At 42.6% G+C, this 16,970-nt stretch overlaps 1 protein-coding gene and 1 long non-coding RNA gene across 4 annotated transcripts; both read left to right on the plus strand.

Moving 5' to 3' along the window:
• The first annotated feature begins 382 nt into the window (after positions 1–382).
• LOC121610405 (adhesion G-protein coupled receptor G1-like) lies at positions 383–9,580 on the plus strand. 3 transcript variants are annotated; one of them, XM_041942503.1, is made up of 12 exons: positions 383–525; positions 858–912; positions 2,191–2,278; positions 3,028–3,156; positions 3,609–3,776; positions 3,901–3,925; positions 4,016–4,107; positions 5,066–5,184; positions 6,464–6,744; positions 8,061–8,163; positions 8,321–8,646; positions 8,738–9,580. In XM_041942503.1, exons 1-12 carry the CDS (start codon positions 468–470, stop codon positions 8,851–8,853), a joined length of 1,560 nt encoding a protein of 519 aa, XP_041798437.1. In that variant the 5' UTR covers positions 383–467; the 3' UTR covers positions 8,854–9,580. The 3 variants fall into 3 exon arrangements, with proteins under 3 accessions (XP_041798437.1, XP_041798428.1, XP_041798445.1); XM_041942494.1 differs by having other exon boundaries at positions 3,871–3,925; positions 8,738–9,553; XM_041942511.1 differs by lacking the exon at positions 3,028–3,156 and having other exon boundaries at positions 3,871–3,925; positions 8,738–9,549.
• Positions 9,581–13,894: 4,314 nt separating this feature from the next.
• LOC121609739 lies at positions 13,895–16,743 on the plus strand. The gene is made up of 4 exons (XR_006007009.1): positions 13,895–13,943; positions 14,634–14,723; positions 14,977–15,191; positions 15,407–16,743. It is a non-coding gene; the product is annotated as an uncharacterized LOC121609739 (long non-coding RNA).
• The last annotated feature ends 227 nt before the right edge of the window (positions 16,744–16,970 follow it).

Here is a 16,970-nt window from a genome sequence, read left to right on the forward strand (position 1 = left end):
CTTCCCCTTTTCTTAAAGGTCTCGTCTTATGTTGGAGATTCAGTCATAGTAAAATATTCATTTCTTTCTATGAACAACCAGAGTCACGTAGAAAGTGGTGGAGATTGTTTCCTCCAGTTATATCTGGTTATATAATAAATTAATGATGAGAGCGTGGCTTCAGAGGCCCACTGTAACCTATAAATCTACAATGTGACATCTTCATCTCTCATTGGCTCTCATCAGGTATGTCAAGGAAGTTTCCATGAAAACTGACCTCAGCAGATCAAAAGAACTGCAGCATTAAAATACCCTTTGAAACACGTCAGACATGAATCACTTCCTGTCTGTGTGAGCCATCTACCCCCGCTCCACCACTACCATGTAATATGTAGATGTGAAACTCCCTGCTCACCTCAGTCCTCCATTCAGCAGAGCAATGCTCGGACTGTAACATCTTCTAGGTGTGTGACGAGCAGTGAGGCACCATGTGGATAACTCTTTTTCTCCTCACACTCGTCTTGTTATCTACGACTCAAGCTGCTGGTGAGTTTGTGTGTGTTCATTGTGTGTCTATGGTTGTGTGCTTGTGAGGTGAAAACCATTTTAACTGGTGAATACAAGGTCGAGGATCATCAAACCAAGAGAAAAACAAAGTCACTCGTGGTCCTCTGCTACCTGACGATAGAGATTCATAGCAGTTGTGCAACACTAAAACCCACAGTTTCCCAGAGCAAGCGGTGATCAGAAAGCTACAACAGAAAATCCTGCCCCTCCTGAGATCAGTCATTTATGGCTTTGTCTTGTTCAGCTGTCACACTTCTATCCAGCGTGTCCGTCCATAAGCTCAATTGCTTTCTTTTTCTGTCACTGAACAGACTTCTGTGAAGATGTGATCCACGAGTGCCAACACGGCAATGTGCCCTGGACCAGGTAAGTCATACAGTGGATGCTCAGCTGATGCTGTAGATCTCATTATCCTCTTTTTGATGCTAATAATATAGCTTTCTCCTACACTGCTGAAGAACTATGGTTGTTGCCTGCTGTCTAATGAATGCTGGGATAGCTATGACCTGATCAAATCAATTCTTACCATACTGTTACAGGGAATGTTTCACCATATTGTTTTACCATATTGTTAGAGGGAATTTTTCACGTTCCAACTCCAGATAGTCAGCCTTTTAGCCCTGACATAGTGTTCATAGTCTAGACCTTCACAGTCTGATCCGGGTCAGGTTTGACCCAGCCCAACGATCGCTTGTTTTCACAAAAGACATGAAAAAACAGCCATAATGATTTGACTATATTTGATGAAAACTGAAAACAGGAAGAACATTTTGGGAACTGTGAGGTTTATTATATAACCATTTATAACACATAACAAACATTACAACTGTCCTCACTGCTGCATCATATTATCTAATTACAACTATTAATTCAACATTGACTAACGTTTCACATTTCACAAACAAAACAAAAAGTATTATAACTGAAAATTAGTGTTTGTCTTCAAAGCAGTGGTAGGAAAATGTGTACATGTGGTGGGAGGGCAGGCGGTTCTGGTAACATTGTCACGGACCCCCGCCAACTCACTGCTGTCACTACAGACCCATAAAGAACACACACAGACGTGGCATGAACAGTTTCACAGCTTCAACATCCCCTAAAACCACCATTTTACTTGCTGTTGGATATAAAATCTATTTCTGCAGACATGGTCAAGTTTGACCCAGAACAGCTTCAACGTACAAAAAATATGCAAGTATCTGGTATAATATTTTCAAATATGTTGATTTTTGAGAATTTGGGGTCAAATTCGGAAACGTCTTGACATCTCAGGCTAAAATTGTGACATTTAGGGTGTTTTTACTGCTGTCACATGTCAAAAGGGGTCAAACCCAAACAGTATGTAAGGGTTAGGAAATAACTGCACATGACTGTGCATTTCTCTTTATCTCTCTTTATGCCACAGTGTTTTGAAATGGCTCCACTAGCCGAATGGGTGTACAGCTTTCTCAATACATGACTGTGCACAATAATCATTAAAATGTCAGGGGTTTTACTCAGCAGTGCTATTGCAAATAACCTAAAGACAGCTTAGTTTGTTGTTTGTTCAGCTAAGATCACTACTTTAAGTGATTGCAGGATACTGTTTGACTCTTCTAACTTGGATTGCTGAATTCTTGAAAAATATGAAATATGTGTTGGTAGGTGTTATGAGGACAGGATTGCAACCTGTGGAGTAAGAGGCCGTTTTGCACCAAACTTCATTCGTCTGATGGTGGCCTCGTCCCAAGAGGTGAGGCCATATTTTGGGTACTTGAGCAAAACAGGAGACAGGTTGTTTTTGTTGTCTCCATCTTACGCATACATGTACACTTGAGTTCAGGATGCTTCCACTGACTGTGAAGATTCTCAGTCATCCAGGTCATGGTCATCCAAAGAGGGTTGAATCAAGGGCAACTGGCCGTAGACACTTTGGCCTCTAATCCTTCTTCAGTTCTAACGGACTACTACGAGTCTAAGCGCTCCTCGCTGGTTTGAACGGCACTGATTTTGAGCCACGTGGTTGTCCACATATCTAAACCTGCGGCTCGGTGTTCCTCCTCAGGACTCTGCCTTCTGCTTCCTCCATGCAGAGGCTGGCCACAACGGGAGATGCGGCCGAGCTGTGACGTCGCTTTGGCTTGTGAGAGCTGTCCAGCAGTCAGTGGTCAGAGCTAGCTTGTCTGCCACGGCTGGCTTGACTTTTCAGCTCATCTTTCTTCCCCTCAGTGTTGCGTAGTCACAGTAGCTCTCAATGGAACGACGTACTCAGACTCGAGGTACTGAACTAGCTCGTTGAATCCCTCGCCCTCCATGGCAGCGTCTCAGTTATATGGCACACCAGCTGGGTGATGGCCTCGGACTGAAGCACATGCAAATTACTAATCGACGTGGAAATGCACAAAAATATTCTCAGTAATTAATTAATTAACACTTAAACACTGATATCCCTAAAGTTGAGTAAATGTTTTGCATGAGTTTGTGTGTACTTGTGGTTTTCAGGCTGAGGTGAATCCCACCCCTCATCACAGGGTTCACATCCCATCCTCAGCTCTCCAAAGAAGCAGAGGACCTGTGTCTGGCGAGGAGGTGCTGCTGGTGGCCACTGTGATCAACAGCACGTTCTTCAAGGTCAGTAGTTCCAGTGGTACAATATCTGAGACCTCTCAGGTGAGACTATTTAATCCCTCCTCAACTGCCCTTATTCATTCAATACTAATCACAAAGCACATGTAGATGAAGGGAAGTAGCTGCATGTTTACCTTTTGGAAAATGTAGATTATGCAGAAGTGGCTGGAATTCAAACCTTAATATTTTTGTACATGCTGGCTTCTACTTTAAATTCACTACCTCTGTGTAATAATACAAGGTAGCACTCTCCCCTCATGCTGTTTTGCATTGATTTCCGTGAGCTCTGCACGCTCACAGTCAGACCTTGTACACTATGAAAATCAAGGAAAGCTTGATGCTGTAGCTAATGTTGCAGTTCTTCTACACATTTTGGAAGCTGTTTTCCCTCTAATTCACCTCACCCCAGCATTAATGGCACGTGTCCCCTCTGAAACCTCTGTCTATCATTGCAGCTGAGTCCCCCTCCGGGAAGAGGAAGGGGAAGAGCACTCATACCAGTCCAGCCTCTCCACAGGCAAGGCACAGTTCTGGATGAGATTGTCCTGGCAGTGAGGGCAGGGAACATCCCTGTTAGAAACCTCTCAAAACCAATCAAACTAAACTTCAAACACAACACACAGGTAAGACGACAAACACAGCTATGCTCACATTACACTTGGAAAATGTAACAATCTGCTTTCCTCTCATTTTGAACGTCCTTTGGATATGTTTCAGGTGGGAAATGGGACTTGTGTGTTTTGGCAGGAGTCAGAACAGGAGGATGGAACAGGTGGGCTACATAAAGTTTGCCAGCCTGCAGGATTTTTGCTCTGAAACAAACAGATGAACTCAGATTTGTCCATTTTACATGTGTCTTTAGGTCACTGGAGCACAGACGGCTGTGATACCAGAGACACTGGAACTGAATTTATCTGCAGCTGCAACCACCTTAGCTTCTTTGCCGTGCTTGTGGTAAAAAGAGTTTGTTTATTCTATTCTTTCAACAGGCACATGCTAAATAATAAGAAATAATCAAATAACTTGTGGATTAAACACAGTGTTTACCTCCTGTAATGTAGGCTGCAAATGTTAGCATGCATGTCTAATCAGTTCACTGCCTAAAACAGTAACCAAGTATTACTTCCAAAGCCAAGCAGCGTATGATTTGCGAGCTGAGTTTGCAGGGTTACAGGGTCCATTTTTAAAAAGCAAGACCGGCACAATCACTGTGTGGTATTTCCCCGCTGTGTGGAAGCCTCTTTGTTGTAATTTGGGAAGTTTGCACTCAAGCGATCACATCAGCTAGTCCTCATCCTAAAAGCTGTGTCTTTATTTTTCTTTCCTCTGCATGGATAACCAGGCGGGATGCTGACTGGCTACGATATGTAGTTTTAGCCTTATCTTCCAGCACAATATCATGTATGGAGCCATCAAGTGCAAGCTTAAGACCCTACTACAGGATTCCCATTCTAAAGCAGGTCAGCTGAAGTGTAAAGACAGCTGGAGACAACATTTTAACGCAACTCATAAAGCTAATGTGAACTCTGCCAGTGGAAGTTAGCATTGCTTTTTACAAACACAAAACTTACTGAGTGGTAAATCTGCCACCACTATCATCATAACCTATACAAATGCTGTGCAAGAACAGTGCGCTCGACAGGCAGGGCAGCATGACTCAGCGGAGAGAAGAGGCCTGATTAACTGAGATACCACACAGACTGCAGCGGAACAGTTCGAGGCTATCGTTGTTTACACTGAAGACAGATTACACAATTGTTGGTCAGGTTTCTCCAGAAAATCTGAAAAAAGAAAAAGTGAATTAACGCACTGCACTTAAAACAAATGGAAAGCAACTGGAGTCTGCTGATGCTGTTTCCATTAGTCCTCTGAACTTTCAATACATTTAAACATTTATCTTTTCCTGTTGCAGAACCCTGTGTTATCAGTTGATAGAAGTAACGCTGTGACCCTCACCTACATCACCTACGTTGGCTCAGCTCTCTCCGTCCTCTTCACGGTCATCAGCTTGATCATCTATATATGTCTACAGTGAGTTTTCTGTTTTACTTGAAATAATAATTTCCACTAGCTTAGGGTAAATTATTTTAAAATATCATAGAATATCTTTAATGTTATTTTGAACAGGCTCTGCCAGGATGACGATGACCGGAGCCATTGCCACTCAGTTTCATAATGGCTCTTCAGAAAGCTATGGGTGGCATCCGTCTTTTATACAGTGTATGAGGCTGCAGCAATAACAGGATGTTAAGTGTGTGCTATTATTGGGTTTATTTCACGGAAATCATCATTTCTGCCTACCCGCATTTCTCAAACCACAGGGCAACCCACCATGAGCAGGGGTGCAGCTATAGACACCTTCTCACTTCAGTGCTTCTAGACTCAGCTTTGTTGTTGAAGAGCTTCTATGTCTTTCTCACGCTGATGACAAACTTTGACCAGTTTAGCCGCACTGTTTCTCTTTATACATCTGAGACATCTTACTTGTTCAAGTGTGGCAACCCACAGTCATGAGGGTCAAAGGATCTTCCATTAATGAAAGTTAAAAAAATAATCACACTTCCAACACCCTTCTCTCCAAACAAGCTCAGCGGTTGAGCTAACTTCCTGACGGGCTGTAGGTTCAAAACAGCAAAGAAAAAAATGATATTCATGTCCCTACAATTACACAGTAAATGTACCTGAATGGAATCTATTCATGTTCTCTTACAGGCAGCACAGAGGAAGAATGGCAGTCTGATACTAAGCAAGCTTAGTTTTTTGCTCAGCAACTGTGTGAGAGTTTTGGCAGAGTCTCATGACTCAAAGCAAAACACTCTGCACCAGTGGTTTCTGAGGTTATGCTGAAGTACCGGACATCTTCAGATTTAAAACAGCAATATCAAATCAATGTAGCACCGTGACTTATGGCGTCTCTATGCTCAAGCCAAGGCTCTTGTCAGACATCTTAAACCCTCCAATGGATTTCTGGTGTCTCTAATGAATTTGGGGATATGCAACAAATTTTGAATCTTTCTGAAACCAACAATCTGATTATTTTCCCTCTCTCTCAAGCGCTCTTCATTCATTGGTAACTCAACTGTCATTTTTTGTGAGAACAGACTGCAACCAGGAAAAAACGTGTGCAGCCATGAACAGTTTTGTCTTGTGACAAGGTTGGAAGACTTGACCCACAAACAAGTTTTTCTTGAGCATAAAAAACAGCGAAAAAATAGTTGAGAAGAAAATAAGTGTCAGGTCAGGAAAAGCCAAACGACAAACAGGCGATACAAAAGTCATCGTGATAAACCGTACACTGCCTCTCTTTCAGACGGCGGCGGCCAGAGAAGGCCATTGGTGTGCACATGCAGCTAACAGGGGCGCTGCTCTGCCTCCACCTCAGCTTCCTGCTGTGCGGCCTCTTGGTTGGGCGGCTGAATGAGAATGAGGAAGGCTGGGTTTGTCGGGGCCTGGGTCTCTTTTTACACTGGTCCCTGCTGGCCACCTTCACCTGGACGGCTCTGGAAGGATTTCACCTCTACCTGCTCCTAGTCAGAGTCTTCAACATCTACGTCAGGAGGTACCTGCTCAAACTCAGCTTGGTGGGATGGGGTGAGTGGACTCTGGTTGAGACAGTGTTTCTGTCAAATGTTGAAGTTGTATGATTTTGCTCTCACAATATTCTGTTAATAAGTCAGAAAAACTGTAAAATCAAAGGACTAAGACCAGGAATTAAATTATTTTTGAAATGTGGGAACACTAGTGGCCAACAGTGACATAAACTAAATAGTTTACTCAGTATTCATGTTTTCACATCATAATACTCCTCTTCTCGCATTTCGTGGTTCCAGTATTAGTATCTCAAGTTGAAGCTTGCTCACAGGTACAGAGGTATCATGATGAAGTCAGGATTAACAGCTGGGCAAACTCACCCTGAAGGCCCCACATTCACTGTGTGTCAGCTGGTTTGTGGATGCAGGTCAACTGAACTCTTCAGGGCTTTAAACCTGCAATACATCTTTTGGCCACTTGGAGGCAGCAGAAACAAACTAAACTGGCATCTTTTCACCTTTTAAGTTGATATGGCAAACCTTACAGCAAACAGGCTGCTAATTTACACATCCAGCAGAGAGGGAGGAACATTCTCGCTCATCTGGAGTCATATTTTTGTCCTGATAAATGTTGGGCCACACTCTAGAGCTGAGAGGAACTGCAGCATTGGTGATGATCCCTGTGGGTTAATCACCGTGAGTGACAGTTTTCACATACAAGTGGTCCTTTGATCCGTTGTAAATATTAAAACTTCTGCGGGTGGCCGCTCTATGGTGGCTCCTGCATCATCACCTATGGTATCTATGACCCAGTGGCAAAAAGTGCACTGCACATCCCTTTAAAAATGCACCTTTAAAGGATAAGGCTGCCCATATTCTGTATCATGTTTCTTATTGTCAACAGTGTCAAATCAGCAATGCATTAGTGACTAATGTCTCTGAATACTTTCTTACTGCCCTACGCTGCGTCTCTCAGACCCATTGGTCCCTAATGAAGATGGAAATCATTTCCCGAAACAGCTGGGTGCTGTAGTTTTTAGCACACGTTACTCAAACAGGAGATAGTAGCACGCTGGTGTATGTGGGCTCAGCTCCAGATAAACTACACAGGCTCTGTCACACAGTCAAACACAGTATATCAGGCTTTGGCTGCACAGTTGGTAACAGTTGGTAGGATCAATTTATTGCTGGTTTTGGTCCTAATGGGATTTGTTGACAAAATGAAAACTATAGAATTTCACCAGACTTACCTTTTAAACCAAGACACCACCGATAGGTGCCAGCAGGTTATTTTTTACCGCTGTGTAACAAAGTGCTCCTGCAGGCGGATCTGGCCATAGTCAGGAAGTAAATTCCCTCTTTCTTGTCTTTCTGCAGGTCTTCCTACATTGACAGTGATGGTTTGTGGGATTGCAGGTGTTTATGGTAAATACATTTTGGAGTTGAGGGATGACAACAACCACAATTCAACAGTGCAGATGTAAGAAACCAAAACTCATTGTTAGGATTTTAAATATTCAGCCACACAGACTGTGATACTTACTGTCATGCTTACGGTCATGTGCAATTCACAGTTAACTTGAATCTCTAAATCAAATTTGACTTATATTTTTGCTTTGTTTTTCTATGAACTGCAGATGCTGGATGAGCAGCCAGTTCCCACAAAGGCTTTCAGTCAGCTACATCACTACCGTGGCCATCCCGTGCCTGGTGATACTGTGTAATTCCTGCATGCTGGGGCTGGTGGTGTTCAAGCTCTGGGAGCTAAGGAGAGGCAGCGGAGGCGTTGAGAGCACAGGTGGCTGGAAGACGATAAACAAAGAGAAAGGGAGCAGGTTGTGGAAGAACAGCGCCACAGTGCTGGGCCTCAGCTGTGTGCTGGGCTTACCTTGGGGGTTAGCGAGCGCCACCTACATCTCCCTCCCTGGGATCTATGTGTTCACTGTACTAAACTCCCTGCAGGGTCAGTATGTGCATGATCCTCATATAAAAGTGTATAAAGTATGCACTGTGCATTTGCTGGAAGAATTCACAGCCTTTCATTTTCATCTCAGGTGTATTCATGTTCCTGTGGTCCATGGCTTTGACCTGCAAGTCTCGATCTGACAACAACTCCTCCGTCAGAGACCCTTCCTCTCAGAAAATGATGATGACCAGTTTCAATAATTGATATTGACAGCTAAAACAATGTATTATCCATTGCCTATATTAGGTGTTTACTGGACTCTGGTCATATGCAGTTAAATGATAAGTTAATTTTCTGATATCATGCACCTTCTTTAAATAAAGATTGTTAAGAAAATCAAGCATCATAAACAGTAAGCCCTTCGAAGAACTTATTGTTTCTGCAGAACAATGAACGTGCTGCTGGTGCACATGCAACCTGGATGGAACAGTGGCAGATGAGTGCCGTCTGCTGGCTACCCAAGGTCCAAGGTTCAGTTTCTTCATCCATGGAAACATGGAAATGACAGTGTTCTCTTCCTAATAAACCGATGCTGATCGCAAAACAGTAAAAACACAGTAAAACAACATGTCATAATGAAACTGCTAAAAAGAACAATCCAAAGAACAGCAACATAAAAACAAACAACTAAAGATAGAAATAAAGTCACATCCTTGCAGATTTCTGATTGTATGAGTTAGCACGCAGTGTACATCACAGTCTGTCTACCTCATGTCAATCAACGCTTTGCATAAAAAGAAAAACAACACACTTACACTACTACACAGATTTTCAAGTTAAAGTTTTCTTCTACGAAATGACAAAAAACCAAAAAGAATTTTGAACCCTTGTTTTCTGTTGTATTTTTGTGTAAAATGTGATAGTTACATGGATTAATAAACATAAATGAGATTAGCTTTGAATGAGGGCACAGCCGTCCTGTATATTTAACCATACACTGGATGAATGAGTCAAAATGGATAAAGAGTTGAAATAAACTTGAATAAATCAGTGTAGGAAAAGTGATGTGCTACAGTAGTAACAAATAGCAACGGAAATATCACTGAAAATGAAAACAAGAGCTGCTCTATAACCAAATGAGTCATTTCACACAAATTTACTAACCCATCATCAGCAGAATGAGTTTAGGATGTGCTGCATCAGGCCATACTGCTGCACCCTCATCAGCTCAGCTTCAAGCATCTTCTCCATCCTCTTGCTGAGCGTGTCCTCCAGTCGAGCCACAGCTCTTGCCACCGTTCCGTCATATGATGGCTGGCGGAGGCTGACTTTTGTCATTTCTTTTAATCAGCTCAAAGATCTCTTGATCTTTGATGAAGTCTCCAGCTTGTTTTGCTGTGGTTTTATGCTTCTTGATCTGTTCATTGAGCTCAGCCAGGTCCGTCTGAACAAACTGTGTCAGAACAGCGATGACCTCCACGCTATCCACTATCTGCTGCCTCTTTGTCTGCAGCTTCCTTGCTGAACTTTGCTCACTGTCTGAGCTCCTGTATCTTCAGCTGTCTCTCCTGGATCATCTGCTACTTTTCTTCTTCCAGAGGAACAATGTCATGTGACAAAGCTGACATACACACATGTGGTTTATCTTGCAGAACAGCTCCAAGAGTTCATCATGCTTTGTACACAGCCTCCTCAGGCTCAATGAGCATGTGCCTTTTTACACAGTCTAATGTCGCTCCAGGTGAGTCTCACAGTTGAGGCCAGACAGACCAGGCAGGACTTCAGAGCCTTCAGTTTGATCCTGGTGCAGACAACACAGGGAACCTCTCCTGGTTTGGCCGCCTCTGAGGCTTTCAGCTGACTGTCTGAACTGAACATCCTTTTCAGATATGAAAGCACTAGCATGCAGCCTGGGTCTTGTGTCAAAAAGCTTTTTACAACAGGGCTCTTGCATCTTCTATTGATTTTCCAGATTTCAGAGATGCAGTTTTTGCAGGTCTGTCACACAGTCTGGTGACAGGAGTGTTGAACACATCAGGGCAGGAATACGTTTGAAAAATATGAATGTTGAATTATTAGAATATTAGCTAAACACATTTGCAATCATTCTCCAGAAATGTCCATTTGTCAATGGAAATGCTCCATCTAAATATGATGAAGCTGGTTGTTTATCCAGAGTAAAACATGTACTCTACTGTGTGGGTATAAAGCTGTTATCCACGATTCCTGAGAAATGCAGATATACATACCTGTGTTGACTGCAGCTGACTGTCACATTAAGAAACTGCTAATTACACGTAGGGAATGTGACTCCTCTCATCAGTGTGGCTCCACTCGTTCATACAGTTAAATTGGTGACAGATGACAGCGTCCTGAGAGAAAGCAGCCAGTTGTTTTTTTCTTTGTAGCTTATAGGTTCTGTAAGTTTCATACTATAAATGTAAAACTGCCCCTCCTGTTGCATCCAGCTGTTATGTGGTTGCTTTTTTCATTAAAGTTGTATGACATGAAGTCCTATAAAATTATTAAATTATTTACATTTATTATTTACATCATTATTTTTTTATGCTCTGTTATCATTATTTTTATCATGTCTTTATTTTTCTGTAATTTTTAATATTTTTAATATTAAGCTAATTATAACTATTCCATATAATGGCTGTTTAATCGATAACAATGCATTATATTTCATAGTAAAATCTGTACATGAATTGTATATAAATTCTTAATGTGAAATGTAGTAAGCTAACTAAAGCTATCAGATATAGAAATACAGGCCTATAGAATGAAGGCTCTGCAGCATAAAAAGTTTGATTCTTGAAAAAATGAATACAGCTGCCTGAAAGAAGTGAATGACCAGCCCTTAACAATGTTTAAACTGTAAAACCATTTTAAAAAGAACTGCAAATACACCTTTTTTACCTTTTATCCAACACTGTCACTGTCATGCTGTGTTTAATGTTGGAAATATAGAATTCAATACAGAGAAACTGAGAAATATCTAAATGAATTCAGATTTACAGACAATCATTTATTTTTATTTTTTGTTGTTATTTTTATTATGTTTTTGTAATTTTTGTATTTTTTTAGTTTTTGTAAATTGGGGGGAATTTTTTGGGGGGTTGGGAATGTTTTTTTTTTAGGTGGAAACAGGGGTGGGTGCAAATGGTCCCCCAGTTCATTTGAAGAACCGGAGGAATCTTTTTCTCAGAGAGAGCTTTTTGGGCTTTTTGTCCGCCGTTTTCATTTGCTCCTCTAGGTTGCCGATCCTGCTCATCACAGCATCCAATGCTGCCTCTCGGGCGGTCACCTCCTCCTCTGTGGTGTGTTCGATGTCACTCATGGCCTCCAGGAAACGGGACATCTTCTGACACTGCAGCTGTTGGCTCTCCAGCTCACTCTGTGTCTGGGTCATTTTAGCCATCAGCCTGTTGTTCTCCTCTATCAGCTGGGCCAGACGCATGTCTTGTTCTTTCTGGCTCTCTTTTTGCCTCTGAAGAGCTTCCTCCAGCTGCTGTACTTTGGAGACAGCCTCAGCTTCAGTGGCTTTCTTCTCCTCCAGCTGAAGCTCCAGGTCCTTGATCTTCTTGACCATGTTCCGCTCAGCCTCATCCTGGAGAGCTTTGTCTGTTTGGAGCATCTTCTTTAACTGCTCCACCTCAGCTGCCAAAGCCTCATTCTGCCTCTTGAGCTCAGTGGTCTGCTCCGTCTCTCTGATGGCAAGCTGCTGGTGCTGGGGCTCATGGACAGGAATCGTGGCCTGCTGGGAGGAATCCTCACAGGCCTTGGCCTGCGTTCCCTGCAACTGCTGCTCCAGAGCTGCGACATCCTCTTCCTCCTTCTTGGTGTTGATCTCCTCCATGACTATGGTACTGGGCTGCTGTTGCTGGGGCTCAGGGACGGGAATAGTGGCCTGCTGGGAGGAATCCTCAGCCACATCACAGGCCTTGTCCTGCATTCCCTGCAACTGCTGCTCCAGAGCTGCGACATCCTCTTCCTCCTTCTTGGTGTTGATCTCCTCCATGACTATGGTACTGGGCTGCTGTTGCTGGGGCTCAGGGACAGGAATCGTGGCCTGCTGGGAGGAATCCTCAGCCACATCACAGGCCTTGTCCTGCGTTCCCTGCAACTGCTGCTCCAGCGCTGCGACATCCTCTCCCTTCTTCAGGATGTAAATCTTCTTCATGACTCCGGTACTGAGCTGCTGGTGCTGTGGCTCAGGGAAATGAATGTCCCTGCTGGCCTGCTTGGGGGAATCCTGAACCCCATCACAGCTCTTGACCATGTCAACATGCTGTGGTTTGGCAGGTGCACACTGGGGGGGGTGTTGGCCTGGTGCTGTCCAAACCTTCTTGTGCTGGACAGGGCCGCTTTTAAAATGAGAAGCATGATTCCACGCAGGTGTGTCATACTGTGGTCGTGGTGTCCAAAGCGTTTTCCTCTGGACTGGGCCCCGTGTGAATTCAGTGGCCTCACGAGGCCGCTGTGTGGCACCTGAACGTGTGCCCTTTTGCTGTGGTACACGATCAGGTCTAGCAGCCTGTTGTGTAGCCCTTGAGGGTGTAGCTCTCATCTTTGGAGCACCTGAGGGTGTAGCACACCTCTGTGGAACATCCTCAGGTTGCTTTTGATGATTGCCATACCTGGGCCCTGTGCCAGACTGCTCCCTGTTAAGGTCCCCCCCTCCTGCCTGGCCTGTTTTGGTGAGGTGGGCTTTATCCCCCTTCTCTGCCTCACCGGTCGTGTTCTTGACAGACTGCTGATGTTTCACAGTCTGTTGATGATTTTGCCAAGATATAGCAGCGCTGTTCTGTCTGCGGATCTCGGCAACCCTTTCATTCCAGGCATCTGAATTGAAGGGTATAAAGTTGATCTTCTCCATGTTCTTGCCTTTCATTTGCTTTCTCTCACTGGTTTGCTCCATTGGGAATATTTGTCGTTCGCTGTTCACTCTGTAAAAACCTGTTTTGCAATTGTGACTGCTCTGACTGAGAGTGAGAGGGTAGTCATACTCTATAGATAAGGTAAACTCCTGGAAATGTGACGTCAGGAACCAGATGTGCCTTGATGTGTGACGATGGTCGTTACTATGGAAACCACAGAAGCGATTTTGGAGGGTGGTAAATATAATCTATGCAAAACGTATAAAATTAACTTTATTGTAGTCAGCCAAGGAATTATAAAGTAATTGGTAAATTTTACACATACTACCTATTCGTTAACATGAACAACGATCACACGGAAAGCCGTGAGTCCTGTGCTCCAAACTGCGCATGCGTCAGACGGCGTGTTTGCGCGAGCGGGACAGGAAGTCTTCCTCTCACTTGGGCTGCTGTCGAACCGCAGAAGTGAAGGTGAGCTATTTACATGGGGCTATTGCTGTGTATAGTGCGAATGCAAATGGTAATTAATGAAAGGATGAAATATTCCACTTCGCCTGTATTCGGCGTGAGTCTGTGTTACGTGCCATTACTTGAAACGAAAGTTTGAATGTGTCCCTGGCGGCACCATGACTGCTTTAAAACCGGGAGCTGAAGGAGGAACAGAGCCGAGGAGCCACGCCAGTGTTGCTGTTACTTTTGTTGTTGACCGGTCAGCTGTTTGTTTGCTAGCTACGTCAACTTGTATGTTTGTTTGTTTTTTACCTTTTATCCAACACTGTCACTGTCATGCTGTGTTTAATGTTGGAAATATGGAATTCAATCAGCACAGCACCTATGCTGCTGTATTGTCATATTCATTAGTCCCTGTAGTTTGTGCTTTTTGCCTTGTTTTTTCTGATGCTTTCAGTTACTGCGGACACAGTCGTGTTATATCCCACTAAATAAAACAGTAGACACAAGACATTTGGCCACAATACAGAGCATGGCTGTGCTGTCAAATATGGCAATAAGAAAGTCACCTTCAGGGCACAAGGCAGTAACAGTAATGAGCAGTAAGCTTGTTAGCGTAAGCCCATCCTCGTCCTCTAGTTCTGAACAGCAAATGTTACAAGTTACTAATGTGTGTTTTATATTCTCCATGATAATGTTGTGTTTCATCAGAATGGCCCACCGACCCCCACACCCAGCAGGTGTGAAGAAGCACCACCTGACTGCCATGTTCAGCATCATCGCTTCATTTTCACTCGACCAGTGAGTATTTTAAAGATTGTTCTAGCTGGCTGACTGCATTGATTTACACAACTCATAATTCTCAAGCAGACATTAAGATCATGTCCACTAGCTAACAGCAATGTGATGTAAGTTTGAGGTAACTAAACCACTGTAGGCTAAATCTTTAAATTATACATTTCTTGTATGTATAATTTGATGAATAGAAGGGAACTGCTGAAGTGTCTACGCTGTCAAAGTCAACAAAGCTTATGACTACATCCCCTCTCTCCAGGCCCACATGGTCTCCTAGAGGCTGGCTGCAGATTCAGAGCTGCCTCTCCAAAGCCTCTGTGACCAGATGACACGAGCAGATCGGTCCTTGTCCCATTGTGTCAGCACCAACGGAGGAGCTTCTACAGATGAAGTCAGGAGAGGTCTGGGTCGGTACATATAGTATACAGATAGTCAGGTGTGGCATCACAGAGTGAAGATGGGAAGACCACACAGGTTAGTTTTAGTTCAACTTATTCTGTTTCATTCACAACATTAAATCAAGGAGAAACTGATTCATTTCAACATGATGTATTTTTTCTATTTGGTATGGATTTATTGGCATGGTCAAGAAATGAGATAGTCAAACCACTTGCTGTAGAATATGAGGTCCTTTATGCATAAAAAAAACTGTTCTGATCCCCCTCTCTGTCTCCCTATTGCTCTACCAGATCCGTCCCCAGGTGACTTCAGCCATGCCCAGTTCAGCTGGACGTCATCATACTTCTGCCACCTCTCATACTGTCCTCTCCAGGTCTTCCCTCGTCTTCGTCCTGGCTGTGGCTGCAGCTTGGTGGCCGATGGTCGTCTCTGTGCTGCTGTGGCCCCAAGGTGCCATATTTTATCCTTCACTACAACACATCAAGTTGTACTTTATGGAACATGTATTATTGAGTCCAGAATTTTAAATCATTGAAAATTTTATATTGTTTCATATAATTTGATCTAAAAATTAACTTCAAGCAAATCCTTGGCTTATGTTGATCTTTGTGGTAAAAATGAGGTTCACTGAAGTTTTCAATATTGAGCAAAATATTGTCTGCACTGAAAAGTTTATGATATTTGTCAAAAAAAGGTTCTGGTTTGACTAGGAATGTACCTAATATAGTTTGTGGAATCTATACAGAGTAAAACACTGCCTGGTGAACACAGAAAACTCAGGGTGATCTCCTCACAACTCCTTTTTCTTATCGAGCAATCTGGATGTCCGAAAACAGGAAGATATGTTTTATTGTCCAGAAATAACATTTGAAGCTGTTAGTTTAGTGAGTTATAAAACAGGTTCATTACTTGAAATGTGTGTAACGCTGTTGTATTGCACTTTACTCTGTATTTTTATGATGATATTATGGATTAAACACATTGAGATAATAACCATCTGAAAGTCTTTTTTGGGGGGTAAATCTGAATAAGTAATGGTTACCTACTAGCAATTAAGAGATAATTTCACCCAATTTTATTGAGTAAGTACCTGTTGAATATATACATGAATGTGAGGTAAATTTAACCCAATTTAAGTATTTCATCGCTTTTTATTTCAGATAATTTATACTTAATATCTGGAAGAAAATCTACCCAAAAAAGTGGATGCAAATTGTTGCCTCAATTTTATTGGGTAAATTCTGTAGGTTACTTTTATCAGTGCACGTGTGATTCGAGGTGGCTGCTTGAGAGGAGAATTTACACATCCAATAAAGCTTTATGAAGCACTTCATTATCAAAAAAACTATTATCAGCAATAGCAGTACTTAAGTGTCCAGAGTGAAAGTACACACAGAGGGGCAGAGCTCCACAATCACACACGAATCCACATAGTGTACAACAAAAAGCAGCTTCGATGATTTTCTTCACCGTCAACATAAGGTCAAATGGTTCTCTACATATGTTCTTCTGGATGTATGATTATTTTGTTGTTTTTAGGGCATTTTGTGACAGATTTGATGACGTTTTGCAAGTGTATATGTAAGAAGTTGTTATCCATGTGAGATCAATAAATGTTTTATTGATACTCTGTGAATTGTCTCATTTTTTTAGGGTAAAAATTCTGTCATGAATTTGTGATTATATATAATCACTAATTCATGGTTTAAATTACGTTTACTTTAATTTAGACAACAAAGGGACGTCTTTATGGAGACGTCTTTTCAACGACCTGAAAATAATGGCTTTTCTTCTTTCACTTTTCAACCAAATCCAAACGTTGTTTCAACGTATGAAAATGATGTCTTCTCAACG

The sequence above is a fragment of the Chelmon rostratus genome, chromosome 1, assembly GCF_017976325.1.
Source record: "Chelmon rostratus isolate fCheRos1 chromosome 1, fCheRos1.pri, whole genome shotgun sequence".
Classification (NCBI taxonomy): Eukaryota; Metazoa; Chordata; class Actinopteri; order Chaetodontiformes; family Chaetodontidae; genus Chelmon; species Chelmon rostratus.

Coding starts and splice junctions, on each gene's coding strand:
- LOC121610405 (XM_041942494.1), top strand. CDS start 468: ATGTGGATAACTCTTTTTCTCCTCACACTCGTCTTGTTATCTACGACT. Junction 913..2,190: donor GGCAATGTGCCCTGGACCAG/GTAAGTCATACA, acceptor ATGTGTTGGTAG/GTGTTATGAGGACAGGATTG. Junction 8,164..8,320: donor CACAATTCAACAGTGCAGAT/GTAAGAAACCAA, acceptor TATGAACTGCAG/ATGCTGGATGAGCAGCCAGT.